The sequence below is a fragment of the Arvicanthis niloticus genome, chromosome 10, assembly GCF_011762505.2.
Source record: "Arvicanthis niloticus isolate mArvNil1 chromosome 10, mArvNil1.pat.X, whole genome shotgun sequence".
Classification (NCBI taxonomy): Eukaryota; Metazoa; Chordata; class Mammalia; order Rodentia; family Muridae; genus Arvicanthis; species Arvicanthis niloticus.
This window is the reverse complement of record NC_047667.1, coordinates 54,623,220-54,639,519: the sequence shown is the minus strand read 5'-3', so window position 1 is coordinate 54,639,519 and position 16,300 is coordinate 54,623,220. Positions and strand designations below refer to the sequence as shown.

Below are 16,300 nucleotides of genomic sequence, written 5' to 3'. Positions count from 1 at the left end.
CATGATGTCCGCTGGACCTCTCCTCAGGGTGGGTGCTTCGAACATGGGTGTGGAGGTAAGGAGCTGTATCTCAGGGCACAGAGGGAAGGAGTGGGCACTCTCCCTGAGTGTCTGATGTCACAAGTGTGCAGAAACAAGCAGAGGCAGCAACGACAGAAAACCCATCTGAAAATCTGAGCCTAATCACGCCCATCTGCTCCAGCGCTGCTTCCCCTCGCTGCCTGCCAGGATGTCTGCTGCAGACGCTAAGTAGCACATTATTTTCGATAAGTTGCAATCATTTGCTTGAAATCTACTTCTCCTTTAAAATGTCCCCTGGAAACCAGAATCGGCATTTGAGAAGGCCTGTTCAGGATGAAACGTAAATGCCTGCGAGCAAGCGACTTCAGGATTCAGGACACCCGCTTGGCCAGCAGGTGTCCATGTGTTCATGATTCAGATACTTAGTTAGCTGTGTTAGGAGGCAGGGAAAGGTGCCTTATTTCTGGAATAAGAAAGACAGAGGATGGATACCCTACTGAGACAGAATCATCACTGCTCCTAACTGCAGTAAGCCAGCTTTCTTAGTCTCCATGAGATATTTGTGTCTTTTATGTAGAGACTAAACAAGGAAATGTGACAGGCATGTTTTGCAACCTGGAGCACCTGTTCCCTAATGCCCTGTCCACATCCCACCCTCCAACACAACCAGGGTTCCTCAGCTCGTGTGTGTGTGTGTGTGTGTGTGTGATGAGTCTGCAGAGAGTCAGCTTTCTGTCTTCCTAGCTGATCTTTGATCCTTAGTGACTGGGGGTTTATGGAGAACACTGGAAAGTTCTGAGAAGCAGGAAAAGCCTCCTGTTTGTCTCCATGCTGCTGTGTTCTGTCTCCTTGTATGGAAGATGGCATAGCGTGGTGACTTGTCAGCAATAAAAGTTGGGGATCGGGTGGCTTTTGAGATGGGTTAAGGACTGTATTCACTGTGTCCTTGAGACGACTGTCTTGGCATGGCAGGTGTATGCTGCTTTAGAAAACAAAAAGTTGATGAATATGTCCACAAACCCAGTGTGCTTAGCTGGGTCATGTGTGGCTGCCATAGTGAAAGTAGCTCTTCCTTCTGTAAGTTCAGCAGCCTGGGATCTCCCTCCCAGTACTCTGTACGTGACCCGGTCTGCAGGCAGCATTGGCTCCAACCCTTATTTTACTGTTGTGTTTTGGAAGCATCAGCTGTATATTTGTAGGTAAGTTTCCAGCTCTTGGTCTAAAATAAAGTTAGAACTTCCCCTCCCATTGCTACATGGCTTCTGTTTGCCTCAAGCTTTACTCTCCGTTGCACATGGCGTTATTACGTCTTCCTCTTGGAAGGGGGCAAGGCACTCTTAGCAGGTTTCTGAGTTTAGCCTCCTCTCCCAGCCCCTGCATTCCTGGTCAAGGCCAGTGACTCTTTTAGGTCACTTAGTACCCTAGCCAGGTAACATCTGCTTCCCAGGTCCACTCACCAAGACTTCTGGCTTCTCCAACCTGCGCTCATGGCTCTCGGGGGAATCTAGGAGAGGCCCTCTAGTGGCCAAGCCCCTTCCTGTCTGTTTAGAAGAAGCTTGGCTTTTGCTCTAAGTCTGCCTCTAAATCTGCCTCTTTCTAATTTCCTGTAAGTCTTTAACCAACATGAAATCATCACTCTGCTTTTCTCGGTTCCTACCCTCTTAACGGTTTGTATCAGCTTGAATTAATTAAACTGCCAGAAAGTAAACGAAACTCTGGAAAATTCCAAGATATGCCTTAAACAAAACACAGCTTTTATTATCCTCTCATGCTCCAGAGGTGAGAGCACACGGGCTGATCTCTGAGTCCAAGCACATCTGTGTCCCTTCTATCTAGCCTCCTGGGTGCCACTTCCAGTGCCCTGTCCATCTCATGGTGTAAGGATGCTGGGAGGGTGCCCTCACCAGAAGGAGAAAGCCCCGCTTTTCCCTTTTCAAGAAGTTCCCAGAGCCCCACCCCTCCTCCCTTTTACCTGCTCTGTCATGTGATGCGTGACCTGGATGGGAAGCTACAAAGTTGCCTTCTTCCACGCTGTGCATGCTGGGGATAAAGCAAGTTGTCAAAGTTGAAACAAGCAGATTAGGCCTTCCCTTCATCTTTGTGCCAGGCAGATCACTTACTCTCTCACCTCTGTGCCAACCTTCCGTCTGGTCCTTTTCTAGATGGTCTCTTGTCCGGGTCCTATCATAACAGGTACGCGTCCACATGCATATTAATGTGGTTGACATGTACAAAGGATGCTCTGTTGCCCTTGGTGGGGGTTGAAGTGATAATGGTTGTCATTGACCCCGAGAAGTCCTTTCTCTTTTCTTTCTGCAAGCAAAATGTGCTCTTCATTTCTCTCCTGCACGTTGGCTTCTGTCCTCGTATTCAGTGAGGTCACAGGTCTGATGGACAGGGAGAGACAGGTAGAGGTATAAAGGCCACGGGTAGAAGGAATGGGTAAAGCGCAGGCCCTGTTTCCAGATCCTGACAGCAACCCGTTGTCTGTCTGTCCTTGCTCGTCCCGCCTTCTCATGACTGTTACCTGCAGAGATTTGCATCTCCATCTTGCTGAAAGGAGGGCCTCCTCCAGCAAGTGAGGAAGTACCACCACGGCATGTGTGTTGTCTTCTACAACGTAGGTGATTGATACACAGATTGTATTAGGACTAGGTTAGCGAAGAAGTCGGTGAATGCCTCTCAGGGTCTGTGAACCTCTCCAGGTCACCCACTCTGTTGTAAAGGATGCTGGCCCCAGATTATTCAATGGAAAAAAAAGTTTGGAAAGATTCTTATGAGAACATGATGACTTTTATTTTAAACTTACTTCTGAGCTGGGTTATAGAGAACTTGTAGAGAGTCCTTGCTTAGGGTGCAGGGGGCAGGGGACTCTAGGTACAACCCCTACTCCCACAAAACCAGCAGCTTAGTGCTGGTGACACTGTTAAGAAAGTCAGAGAGAAGAATATCCCCGCTACTATTTAGATTGTGAATATGGAAAGTTTCGTTGGCTCGAGGCAGATATTTGTTATCCTAAGCATTGACATCCATAAGGTGAGACCGCACACGCCGTGTGCCCAGCAATAGCAGCTGGTTTTAATGTTTTAAATGTGGAGGTTCTCCATGCCCTAGCAGAGGAGGGTGACTGTGAGAGCTGAATCCTACCCAAATTTCAGACTGAAGCCTGCTTTCCTAAACCTCAGGATATGAATAGAGTCTTTGCTCTCTTCTAACTAGAATTTATGTATTTTTAATGGAACTTTGAGAGCAACCACTAAAGGAGAGACTTCCAGGCTAGCTTGTCTGACATAAGGTGAGGTTACTTCTGAGTTGAATGATTCCCGAGGGTCTTCCAGCCTTTCAGAGTGGTGGAGGCATCCAGTGTGAGTCCTGGTAGGCTGGGAGGACACAGATGCTTTCTGGCTCGGGGAGAATACAGTCTGGAGAATTTATGTAAAAAACAGAACCTAGGCATAGTGGGGAGGAGAAGCTAAGATAGGTACCTGTGGCGTCTCCTCCACTCAGTTTAGACCAATCGGCAAGTCTGAAGGCAACAGAGAAACTATCTCACAAGAAAACCTGGTGGATGGCACCCAAGGAACAATTCCCAAGGTTATCCTCTCCTCCCCCTCCTCAAATAAATAAAATACAAGATTTTTAAAGCAGTGGGGACCTTACAGTGCTTAGAATGGTAACCCAGGAGCCTAAGCAACAGGGAAGGGGGAGAAAAAAACAGATGCTACATTAGAATATATTTTATGCACCGAAGAATGGTTGGTTTGTGGGACATGATGTTGTCACTGACCAGGTCTTACTCAGAAGCACACATGAGTCATATGCGTATGTATGTATTTGCCCATGCTCATGTATGTGGGTGCATTCACTGGCTTATGCTGATTCCTCCTTTGTTACAGATTTGTAACATACAGGAACTGGACACCGGACTCTTAAGTCTGTCATTTCTGATTCTTTACCAGCACACCAGCTCCTGAAGGCAGTGTCTCATCAAGTGCAGGGGAGCCTCCTACTTGCTTTGTAGCTGAGGGTGATATTGAACTTCTGAGCCTCAAAGGAACCCTCCTTGTACCAAACACTGGGTTATGCTTTAGTAAATAATAATCATGTGTTGGGTGGGGTGATAATATGTCTTTAATCCCAGCAATTCAGGAGGCAGAGGTGAGTTCAAGGTCCTCCTGGTCTACATAGTGAATTCCCAGATAGCCAGGGCTATCCGGATGTAGAGTGACTCTGTCTCCAAAAAAAAAAAAAAAAAAAAAAAAAAAGCCAAAATTATCATCATCATTGTCATCGTCATCATAAATAACAATAATAACCTTATCTTATTCATAATCAGAATGCTGACAAATTAGTATTATCACTACTTACTTGTTGATGAAGCTAAGAGGCAAAGTCATACAGTGAGAGTCTGGAATGTGTGTTAGCATGGAGATATCCTCCTTCTATCTCAGCATACTTTCCTCATGGATCCTTATTCTATGTTATAGAGCTGAGTGAGGAGAAGAAGCCTGCGTGTACAGTTATATTTTCTTGGCTCTTAGAACTTGGGAACATATGCCCTAGCGAGAACCAGACAATGTTCTGGGCACCTTAAAATGACTTTAAACTGCAAAACATTTTCAGCTTAAGGCAAGAAAGCATTAAGAAACCCCTCCTGCTTTCAGTAGTGACTTGGTGTAGGAGATGCCATTGTAAAGAGATGTCTTCCTCTCCAGGAAGTGCACAGCATCCTCCAGCAACTGGCTCCACACTTCCCATGCTTCTTATGTATCAGCTAAGTAGGAAATGGATTCCTGCATCATGAGTTCCCATGTGCAGTCCAGGCCTTACACACCCTACCCTGACCCTCTCCTGTGCCTCATTCCCTTTCCTTAGATGTCTTGAGTCCATGGATCTGAGGGCAGAGGCAGTATGAAGTCATGTCCCAACCCCCAATTTCTGTATCTTTTCTTGGGACAAAGGGGATTTCCTGAACCTCAATATAAGCTTTAGCTATTAAGATCTATAAGTCCGTCCCTCAGGCAGCAGGCACCCATCCAGAAATGCAGGCGTCTGTTGCCCAGTGATTGGCTTTCTCCCTGCCAGCTGGCCCAGGGAGACTCAGTGTGCCAAGCAGGGACCGTGTGAATAGGATTCATGCCCGTACATCCCCTGAGAAGTACAAGTCCTGTGACCAGAAGGGCCAAAAGCTAGCCCAGAGTAAAGATGAGAAAAACTTGGTATGTCTCTAACGAAAACCCCTAAACATAATTGCTCAAAATATTAAAACTATCCCAAGAGCATCTCGTATTTTTGTTTTCATCTCCTGCCTTTAAACTTCACCCACAGCTCCATGTGCTGTGGCTCTGAGCCAAGTGGGAAGAAGTGAGTGCATTTTCCAGTTCCTGGCTAGAGCAGCACCCTTTGAAGATCAGCTCAGCCATGATACCATAAGAAACACTCTGTAAATAATGCTTGCACTGAAACACTGAAGATCTTACTATCTCGTTGTTGGAAGGAAGTTTACAAGTCTTTTTCTGATATCATATGTTGTTTATTTATGCCTGCTTATTAACAAACCAAGAAAAATATTTTGAGGATTGAAAGATACCTTGTCTTCAAGCTCAGTGGTGACACTTCAGGGGACTTTTGACCAGAACAAAGCCCTGTGTGATTCTAAGGGGACAATACTGGGTATCAGAGTGATTACCAGATTTACAGATTCTGTGCCCAGGTACCCTCTGAAGAGGCCATTCTAGGCCAGCAGCCAGGAAGATTCCCGCTTGGTCCTCTGTCAGAAGTGGGCTCTCTGGAGTCTATCCATCAACCGTTGTCTGGCAGCTGCCTGTAACGCTGGATTGTGAAACTGGGGAAATCAAATGGTTAATCATTTCCATTGACTTGATAGACGACTCTTTAAAATAACTCACCAAGACAGCTTTTCCATCAAACACGGAAGAGGCTTGAGAATTGGGAGGGAAGAGCGCCCATAAGTACAACCTCGGGCTTCAGGTGACTTAGGAATGGAAGATGTGGGTCCCGACATGGTTTAGAAGAATCATCTTCTAGCATAGTCAGTTTCCAGCTGGAGAAGTGTCCTTCACAGATACTGGTCCTGTGCTTGGCTCTCCCTCACACAGAGATCCATTGCTTGTTTAGAATAGTCCCATTTGAAAGGCAGATCTGAGTTTTGGGGAATGAGTATGGAAGAGCTGGGAGAGAAAACTCGTTCTCTTTGTACAGTTTAGAACCGGAGGGTGGGGCACATGCCAGGAACTAGCTGCCTGGTCTCTAGAAGGGTGGAGGAACACAGATGCCTAAGATGCCTTGGTCCTAAATCCTACTTGGCTGCTGCGCACAAGGGCTCAGAAAAGACCAGAATAGATGCATAATACCTGATCCATGAGATCACCATATCACCACTGGCTTCCAGGAGCTCACGATCCTGCCTTGTTTGACTGAAGTGACTTTACCTTTATAATCTGTAAACATGCTAGCAGAGCCTGTGTTTTGTATTATGCAATTCAGTGCGCACAAAGGGGTCCTAGGAGTGAACATTTTCGGTTTCTAAAAGTTCAAGGGCAGACTACTCCTGACTCTGCTGGCTTCAGTGTCCTGCCTGGCTTGGGGTTGGCAGCTTGTCTTGGAAAGACAGAACTACTTACAGTCCCTGAGACTGTAAAAGTCAGCTTCTGCCTTAGTGCTTTGAAACCGTGAAGAGGCTTCCTCAAGTCTTCCCTAAGCCTGGGGTCTGTCCGGAGTTATCTTCTCCAGTTGTCTGTTTATCTTGCCCAGCTGATCGAGTTTCAAGTTTCACTCCATAACCTGAAACAATACCCTCTGCTAATATGTTCTCCTCCCTGTTTGCCCAAGGTTGGGAGCTCAAATCCGAGCAGATCCCAATTCCCCAGCTCCTTGGAGATGTTGGTGTTGTGGGACCCGGCTTTAAACAAATCCTTGGTGTGAAGAGAGTGCCCTCTAGTGGGCACTGCTGGGAGCGGCTCTAGAGCTGTGTTGCTCAGCCAAGGACAAAACAATCCTTTGCCCGGCCCTCCCACTGACTCTCTTGAATGTGCCTTTGGGTTTGGATTGTTTTTCTCCTTGTGTGAAGAAAATAAATAAAGATTGAACAGCAGGAGGCCAGTTGTGAGAGCTGCTCCTAGCTGGCTGTGACAATCTCCTTATCTCTGGAGTTTTAGCACAGGATTAACCCTAGGGCAAGTGATGGCAGCAATGTGACTTCAGGTGTCTTCTAAAGGCTGTGACAACCTCTGTATAAATCACTTACCTGTTGTGACTGGTCTCTGTCTTGATTGCAATGGGAGGGGGTGATTTGTAGCTAAGAAACTCCTTCTTTAAGAATTATTACCTAAGAGGAATAAATATCTTGGTGTTTATCTACAGCCAGTGGGGCTGTTAGAACCCTGTATTACCAGCAGGCACAGGCATGGGGGACCCTTTAAACCCAGTTTCAGGGAAAGCCGTTGGGCAGGAGAGAGAAAGAAGGAGGAAGGAGGGGGCACGGGGCACCCATCAGGGAGGCGGGAACCTGATCGTAAGTGATAGCTGTTGGATTAGGTAGCAGCTCGGCTGGTTGAAATTGGATCTTGGAGGACGAGTGTTAACATCTCTGGTGTCCCAGTAAAAGGTTCATTTGAGTCTTGCATGGTGCTGGAGAGACAAAAAGGAGCTTTTAAATACGCATTTTGTCTTCAGCTCACCAGAGTACTGACTTCAAGCCATAAATAGGAAACGTCACTTCTGTTGGTGAGAGACCAGTCACTTATTTATTTAAAGCTGGTGGGATTTTTTTTTTTTAACTGATTAGAAGAGCAGTTTCCAGGTCAGTGAATCCAAATACCTGGGGTTTTGTTTTATTTTGTTGTTTTTTGTTGTTGTTATTGTTGCTGTTGTTTTTTTACTAGTACCTTGAAATCTTGTCCTAGGAAGAAATAAGGACCTGCAAGATTTACTCTACCGTCTCCAAACACACATATGCACCCCAAGACCATCAGAACATTCACTTCCTGTGTACTATAGCACAACAAAGCATCCCCCTATTTGCATCTAGTTCTTACACATTTTCCAGTGCAGTCTACTTTCATCAGTATAATTTAAATGGTGCAATGTGGGGGGGGGGGGGCAGGGAGTCCTCCTGGGCTCTTTTTTTTCTGCATCTTTTCATTCTTTTATTTTCAAATTTCTGGTAGAAACTTTCTTTACATTTCTATAAAACAATTGCAATAAGTCTTAACAAACCCAATTTCCTTTAAATGAGTATTCACTTAAAGCATTTCCAATGTTAAGATCCAGCACCTTCATTGTTGCCTGCCCCACTGCTTTGTGGGTAAATCTTTCCCCACCCAGGAACCAATGCATCTCAAAGCACTGTCTGTGGAAGCTTGCAGTCTGGGTAGGCCATAGGCTTATACAATAGGCCACTATTATCCTCTGCATTCCCCCTGCAGCAGCCTCAGGGAGTTCCCTGCCTTATTGAAAATATCAAGGACAAGCAAGACCTTCATTAGGTTGAGGAGAGTTTACAAGGAGGAACTTGCTTGTTTAAAAGCACTGAGGCACAGGCATGACTGGAACCCAGAGGGGCAGGAAGAGAGAATATTCTCAGGAAATATTAGGCCTACGGGAACCAACAGTATGAACCTGTTCATGGTCACTTGCCTGCTCTGTGCTCTCTGAGTAACAGTCGCTCTACCTTTCTTCTTCCTCGTGATTGGTTTTGCTAGAGCCGGGAGTTTAGGAGGCCATCTTTGGCGCCTGCTTTACTGGAGGAGAGGAGTACCTAACATCTTTGGGCAGGCAGAACCAGGCAGGCAGGTGCTGACTGATGGGTAACACGTTCTTTTTGACTCTGCTGCCATGGATGAGAAAGGATGATGGATATCTATCATCCTGCTTTGGTGATGGGCCATGTGCAAGGGCTGCAGAGTCACCAGGAGACACCTTTGGATGTATTTAGCATCATGGGAATTTTTTTTTTTTTTAATCCCAGGGAGTTTAATTTGGTTTCTTCTGAAAAAAAAAATATATTGGATCTCTGAGTAAGAAGACTGGATTTAGAGACTGGTACCGTGGAACATACTTATAATCCTAGCATACAGTAGAGGCCAAGCAGGGGCCTTATGACCATGAGGCCAGCATGGATATGTATAGTAAGACTTTGTTGAGTGAGTGAATGAATGAATGAATGAATGAATGAGGATTCAAATATGGCCCCAGAACAGTATTAGATTGAGTATCTTAAATAATCAATCTAAAACAATGTATTCATTTTTAATAGCTCAGAGGTAATTTTTTTAATTTGTGAAGGGCTCATAAATATCCTTTTTGATAAAGTGATTAAAATTCACCAAGCAAAGAGACACAGCTATAAACCCTTCAAGTGATGCCTTATACCTGCTTTGGAGGTGGTGACAGCTGGACTTTGAGGCCCAACGTGTGGAAATTTAGATGCTCAGTGTCTTCAGAGCCTGGCATGCAGGGCATGCAGGGCATGCAGGAAGTAGTATTCCCATCTAGTCCCTATCTTAAGGAGCCTTTGTTGGTGCTGAGTTTGTCGGAGGGTTTTGTAGATCTGAGTAAAAATGTTGAACACACAGAAGAGCATAGCTCTGTTGTCCATAGTCACTCAAAGGGCTGTTACTATAGAGAGGTTTGAATCTACCAGAATAAGATTTCATTGAGGGAGACCCTCTGAGTAGGCCACTACAATCACTTCACCTAATAGATACCCAGGTGTTATGGCATGTATATAGATAGATTTCTTTTCTCACCTATACCTTCCCTTCCTTCTTCCTTCTTTCCTTTCTGCCTTCATCAAGCAATACCTTTGGTAATCTTTACTACCAACTTTTGGCATTCCTCCTGTGTTGGAAGAAGGCCACGCTGTAGTTTTTCTCCTGGACCGGGAACTGGGATTTCCTTCAGAATGAAGTGACAAGGATGCTAGCTGTTGGGTGCCAGGAGCACGTGGGCACAGCCAGCAGTGATACTGGTGTTAACCCAAGAGGGTTTGGCCTCATCTTTGCATCCTCTTATGTTGGTCTCTTCCCTGCCTTCCTAACTGTAGCCCCTGGAGTAGGGAGGGCTGCCTAGGAGACATCTAGTTGTGGTCTGTTCTCTTGTTATCCTAAACAGCTCTTGACTCTCACAGTTCTTGTCCATCCACAAGGACCTAGATCCACCTCCTCCATCCTTGTCATTTCCTCTTCTGATCTCAGAATTCTCTCCTTTTTTTGTTGTTGTTGGATTTTTTGTTTTTTGTTTCCAACATTGAAAACAGTCTTCTTGTTCTCTTTCAACAAAGACTTGGCGGCTGATGTAGGTCTGTACACAACTGAATTTAGTTGAGTGGTTTGTTTATCAGAAGGCAGGTTGTGTGCAAGAGGTACAGAAGCATCTCTCTTGTGAGCTGGTCTGCACAATCACTTCATCAATTATCCCCACTGTATCAACTCAATTTGTACGTGGAAGAACTTTTGGTGTGAAAGGGGAAATCTAATAAATACCCACGTGTTATGGGTCACCCGACCCACAAAGTTGTGATACTTCCCTAAAAAACAGCCTGGTTTTGGTCTGAGACTTTGTTCTACCAGAACCCAGGGTTTGGTGAATCTGTGAAAATGTCTTCTTACAAAGACCACACCCTCACTTAGCACAGAACAGAGAGCTTACTACCCACCATAAATGGAGCTCAGTTTTAAAAGCAGCCAGGGTTGACTTGTCTTTGTATTTTTCTAGACTACTCTATTCTTTCAGCAAGTCTAGGGGAAAAGCTCTCAGGATTTAATTCCATGGGCTGGATTTACCTTGCTGAAGTTATTTTGGAAATGACAATACAGGTTAATTCAATATTACAAAGAAAGATATCAGAGTAAAAGCTACAAACAGAAATCTAAAGTAAGAAATGAAGACATACCTTTTTTTTTTTTTTTTTTTTTTTTTTTTTTTTTTGCTTGAAACCTGGCAGTTTGAAGGTGAAAGTTTAAAAAAAAAAATCACATTCTGTTATAATTAATCTTTGTTGTCTAACATTATTGTGGTAAAACACATTAATGGGAATTTTGTCTGTTTTGTAGTGTGCAGGTTAGTGTTGTCAACTAAATTCACTTGGTTGTGTGACTCTTACTATCATCCATCTCCTTAGGAGGTGGGTAGAGACAAGGCCTCATATGGCCCAGGCTGACATATAACACACAGGCTCATGAGCGAGCATACATACACACTCACACACATGCATAAGCGCACATACACGTGAATACAAACACACAATGATGACCTTGAACTCCTGACCCTCCTAGATTCACTAAGTCCTGAGATTATAGGTGTGACCCACACCTTTCATCTTCCTAACAAGAAACCCCATCCATGACACACTAACTCCCCATGCCCCTCTGGTCTCAACTCCACTGTTCTCCTATTCTGGGTACCTTATATAAGTAGTGCCTTAGAAGCAAAATAGGTGTCTCTTTCCACATTCCCATCCTCCTATTTGGTGCCCTGCCTGTCCTCTGTTCTCCACATGCCATATGACACTGATCTGGAAGCTGGTTTAACTGAGGGACACACTTGGGTTCTTGTATTTTGTGTTTGGTAAATGACTCCCCTGAGTTGCTGCTGCTAATCCTTTCCTTTCCCTTTGTCTTTCTCTGTAGTTTTGAGTATTCGGGGAGCCCAAGAAGAGGAGCCCACAGACCCCCAGCTCATGCGACTGGACAACATGCTGCTAGCAGAAGGGGTGGCGGGGCCCGAGAAGGGCGGAGGCTCTGCAGCGGCGGCAGCGGCGGCGGCAGCTTCTGGGGGTGCAGGTTCAGACAACTCAGTGGAGCATTCCGATTACAGAGCCAAACTCTCACAGATCAGACAAATCTACCACACAGAGCTGGAGAAGTATGAGCAGGTAACCACACTTCTACGGACTGGGCATCGTGGTGGCCATTGGCCAAGGAAGGCCAGAACAAACTACAGCCTCACAACCTTCTAATGTACCTTGGTCAGGCCTTTTCCATAGGTCAGGGCTTATAAGCTTAGAGTTTTGAGTCCCTTCAAGACCCTTGTCTCAACTACTGAAAGCCTAGGCCTTACATGGGGCAAGATGCTAAAATATGTAACATTGTAAATGATGACTATAAGAAATATGATGGATGTAAGGAATATCCTGTGCTGAGAACTCTAGAACATTTGTAGAATGTAGAATGTGTTTGGGTCCTCCCTAGAGCACACAGACCGTTGTCAGAGTCGCAACCTAATACAGAGATTGCTGGCTTCCTCTGGCCATTGCTTGCTGTTTAGTTAAAGAGTGTCACTCTTCTGAATGCTCAAAGAATTCCATGGGAAGGGACACTTGAACCTGACCTTGCCATGCTGGTGTCAGCTGAGTCAAACCTGCCCTTTTCTTTATGTGTGATATGTGGTATGTTGTACAGTTCTCCACAGAGACAGTAGGTCACCGCAGGAGATATTCTAGAAAGCCACACCATCCCCAATTCCAGTCCTAGCATTCTTCTGACAGTGTCATAGACCTGTGTACTATATCCCAAAGTAGCGGGTATCTGATAGAAAACTATAGATTTCATGAAGGGTCATAGAAGTCCTCTGGAAAGAAAGAATAGGATTGCTTTAAGACACAAAGCATCGTAAGAGATGAAGTCCCGTATGATGACAGAGCTACCCCTGTCAGGTAAAGTGCCATCTGTCCCCATATACCCAGACTTCTCTGTCAGCACCATTTCTCCAGCCATTGTGAACAGTGCTCTGTGAGGAACCTTTAACACCTCCATTTATCTAACCAACAAATAGATTCATTGTCGCCATTGGATTTGATGCTGAACTCTGGTTCTCTATGAATGTCTTTTCCTTGAATTAGATTTTCTTTTACTATTTTTGTGGGACAAAAAAGAAAAGGGAGAGAAAAAGCAGTCTCCTTATGACTGCCTAGGTAGCCGGCAAATGTGAACGTAATAGAAAATTTAAATTTTAAAATAGAAATGGGCATTTTAAAATTTAAAGTGGAGAAAGTTACCTGATTGTACTCCTGTCTACCTTTGGAATACCCACGGGATCCACTGTCTTATGCAGGAGGAAATGTTGTGCCTCCTTAAGTAAGGCACAGTGAAATTCAACCATCAGACAAGGGAGCTGAAGGAAGGGGAAAAAAAAGTCAATATATTAAGAGCTATGAGAACATTACCCTGTAGTACGTTCTTGGGAAAGAACATGTGTTCTTGACACACTCTTGGCTTCTGGAGACTTATCTCAGGTCCCAGGAGAGTCTGGGATAAGTTGCCCTGCCTACTAATGGTGCTTTTCCCCACCTGGTTCATCCCAAACCTGGACTTGGTACTAACTCAGTGGGGTGACTTTAGAAGACACATGTGCAGACTTTTCTTATAAAGATCTCTAGATGGCCTTTTATCCCCTCTGCATTACTCTTACCTCACCTTCTCCAGGAAGCATGGCCTCTGCCCAGCAGCCTGCCTAGACCTGACATCTCAGGTAACTCATGCCAGTTAAGCAAGGCATGAAAGAAATGCAGCTTCCTCCAGTCACGCAACTGCAATACATGTTAGGCTTGGAGGTGTTGAGATATGGCGTCATTGTTAGCTTGGGACGTAGACAGCACAGAACTGATTTCTCCATTGAAACTCCCTTCTCCCTCTGCCATCTCCATGCAAAATTTGACCAGTAGTAGCCCATTTCAATAACATACTCACTATTGTAAAACATCTGGCACTTGATCCTCAAGGCATTCTGATGTTGGATGCCTAGGACTGTTTAACACAGGTGAGGAAGGTGAGGAAGATGGTAAGCATGATGCTGAGGTCGCACATCCAGTGAGGAATAGAGGTTGACATAGAGTCCTGTTGTGACCCTTAGGCCAAGCACTCTCCTTAAAACAAGGCCTGCCTTCATTTAGTAAATATAAGGTGTCGACCGTGGTCAACGCTGAATAAGAAGCCTGTCCTGTTATCTCTCTGGGTTGGACACCTGATAAGCTAGTGATAAAAATATTCTCTCTAGAAATTTCTCATGGATTCCTGCCTATTCTAAATCATAAAGATGTTGGAAGTGAAGAACCTAGGGGAAACCCCATGACTACATGGCTGATTATGCAAATGCAGCACTGGCCGATTTGTCTTGTGTATTTATTAGATTTGGGAAGTAAAGCATCATGTCTCCTTATTTATGTGGACAGTTTTGGGGGTAAGAAGTGAATTCTGCTTAACACATTCTGGATGCTTAATCATTTATTAAAATGAGTTTGTGAATTATGATAAATAGCAGATTGCATGGCGATGGCGCTGTTAACCTTTTAGCTGGTGTGTGTGAGAGATCCATCTTCTTCATTCTTCTACAACAGTTCCTCATGGGGGCTTTGCTAAAAGTAGAGAACCTCAGTCAAGTAAAATGTCACCCTCCATGCTAGTAGTTGTCACTGTCAATTCTGCTACCTTTGTTTCATTCTTTGTATATTGATAACAGATAACCACATGATAATTAACTTCTAACTCATCCCTTACTCCAGCCCTCCAAATAGACAGCCACCTGAATAAGCTACTATTTTATCCCAAGGTTATTAAATAAAGAAACTTCTAGAAACTTTCATCACTATTAAGTGACGCTAATAAAACACTTGTGTGGCAGACAATGTTGGTGCCTAAGGTAGTGAAGAGCTGACATATTTGTACTCTTGTTCCTTTGAGTTCTTCAGCGTTTGTAAACGATACCACTGGAGAATTGACTGAGCTAAATCTCCAGTGCTAACCTGGGATAGGGGATAGACAACTCAGCTCACAGCAAAAAGAGCTCTTGGATTCTACTTATCTCTGCGAACGAGACTGCCACATTTCAGTTAGAAGGAATCAGGAAGAAGATGGGTTGACATGCAGGGTGTCAGTCGAAATCTGGAACCTTGTGAGTTTCCCTATGTGGTCTTCTCTTTAGTTTTCTGTGTCTCCAGCTACACCTGGGAAGCTTCTTTTTAGACCTCCCCCTTGCCCCCCCGAGGAAAGCTTTGTAGAAACTCCCTTCCACAGGGTAGCTTGAGCTCTTCCTCATGGTTCCCTTAGTTTTCTACAGCAAAGACCATTGGACCTCGAGGAATCTATTTTTTTAACCTCAAATACATACCTTACTGGCACACAGTAAGCGCTTGAGTGAACAGAGGCAGCCCAGCTTCTAACACCGGAATGGTGGGGAGCTAAGGGGTTGCTCCAGGCAGTTCAGGTCCTAGAAGAATCTGGATCATTTTGCTCCTGTCCATCTAAGACAGGCTTAGAAATCTTGAAACTCAGTTGTGTATTCTTCCAGCTGCTTAGCAGCTGCTTTGCCCCACCTCAGCAGTGGGTGGAAGGACTCCACTGCCTGCTCATTGCAGAGCATAAAAGGCCCTGGAATAAAATGCCCTAACTAAACACCAGATATTGTGAGTATTTTGATTCACTGTAATGGAACACGTTATTATTAGCCAAGCACTGTGGCTTTCCAACCGAGAGCTGGTAAATTTGACAACCCCTCCTAGCCTGCAGCTCCTGTTTCCTGACAGTCCCCTAGAGGTAGGGATGCTACAACCCAGCAGATTGCTTTGTTTCCTCAGAAAGATGACTATGGGTTTGCAATGAATGTAGCCCTCTACTCCATGTCGGGGGGGGGGGGGGGGGGGGGGGCTCAGAATCCCTGCTAGCTCATTGCCAGGTTTCACTTCCCTGTCTTTGTGATACAGTTCCAGAGCCTAGGTTTGGCTTGTGAATAAGACTGTAATGGACCCATGTACTTTTAACACTTTTCTGAATGGAGAATGCTACATAGACCCATCTGTGGCTCTTTTTTCAGCATATTCCTGCAGAGTAGAAAAGGAGACATTTATTGTCATATTTATTTTACCAAGACTGAAATGAAGTCCGCAGGTGCTTACTCTTGTCAGGATAGCATGGTGGATTTCTAAGTCACTTCTATATTTGTTTGCTTTATTTTATGTGTAAATGTTTTGCCTGAATGTTTGTAAGTACACCACATGTGTGCACTGCGTAAGGAGACTATAGAAGGGCATCAGATCCCTTGACGTTGGAGTTACAGATCACTGTGATCTGTCACATGGGTGCTGAGAACAAAACCCATGTCCTCTGTAAGAAATCCTGCAAGCAGTAAATGTGGTTAACTTCTGAGCCATCTCTCCAGGCTCTAAGGTATCTTCTATGTTATGAAACCATAATGAAGAAGTACATTTGTTGGCCCATATAAGCATTGCACACAGAGTAACTGCAGATCTCTGCTGTGCCTTGTT

At 44.7% G+C, this 16,300-nt stretch overlaps 1 protein-coding gene across 4 annotated transcripts in view; it reads left to right on the top strand.

Annotated features, from left to right (window-relative positions):
• The window catches only part of Pbx1 (PBX homeobox 1), a 306,940-nt gene that overhangs the window by 207,349 nt on the left and 83,291 nt on the right, over positions 1 to 16,300 (top strand). For all 4 annotated transcript variants that reach the window (XM_034513265.2, XM_034513267.2, XM_034513264.2 and 1 more), the window contains exon 3: positions 11,673 to 11,917. In XM_034513265.2, coding sequence (XP_034369156.1) covers positions 11,673 to 11,917 — 245 coding nt within the window. The remainder of the gene's footprint in view (positions 1 to 11,672; positions 11,918 to 16,300) is intronic.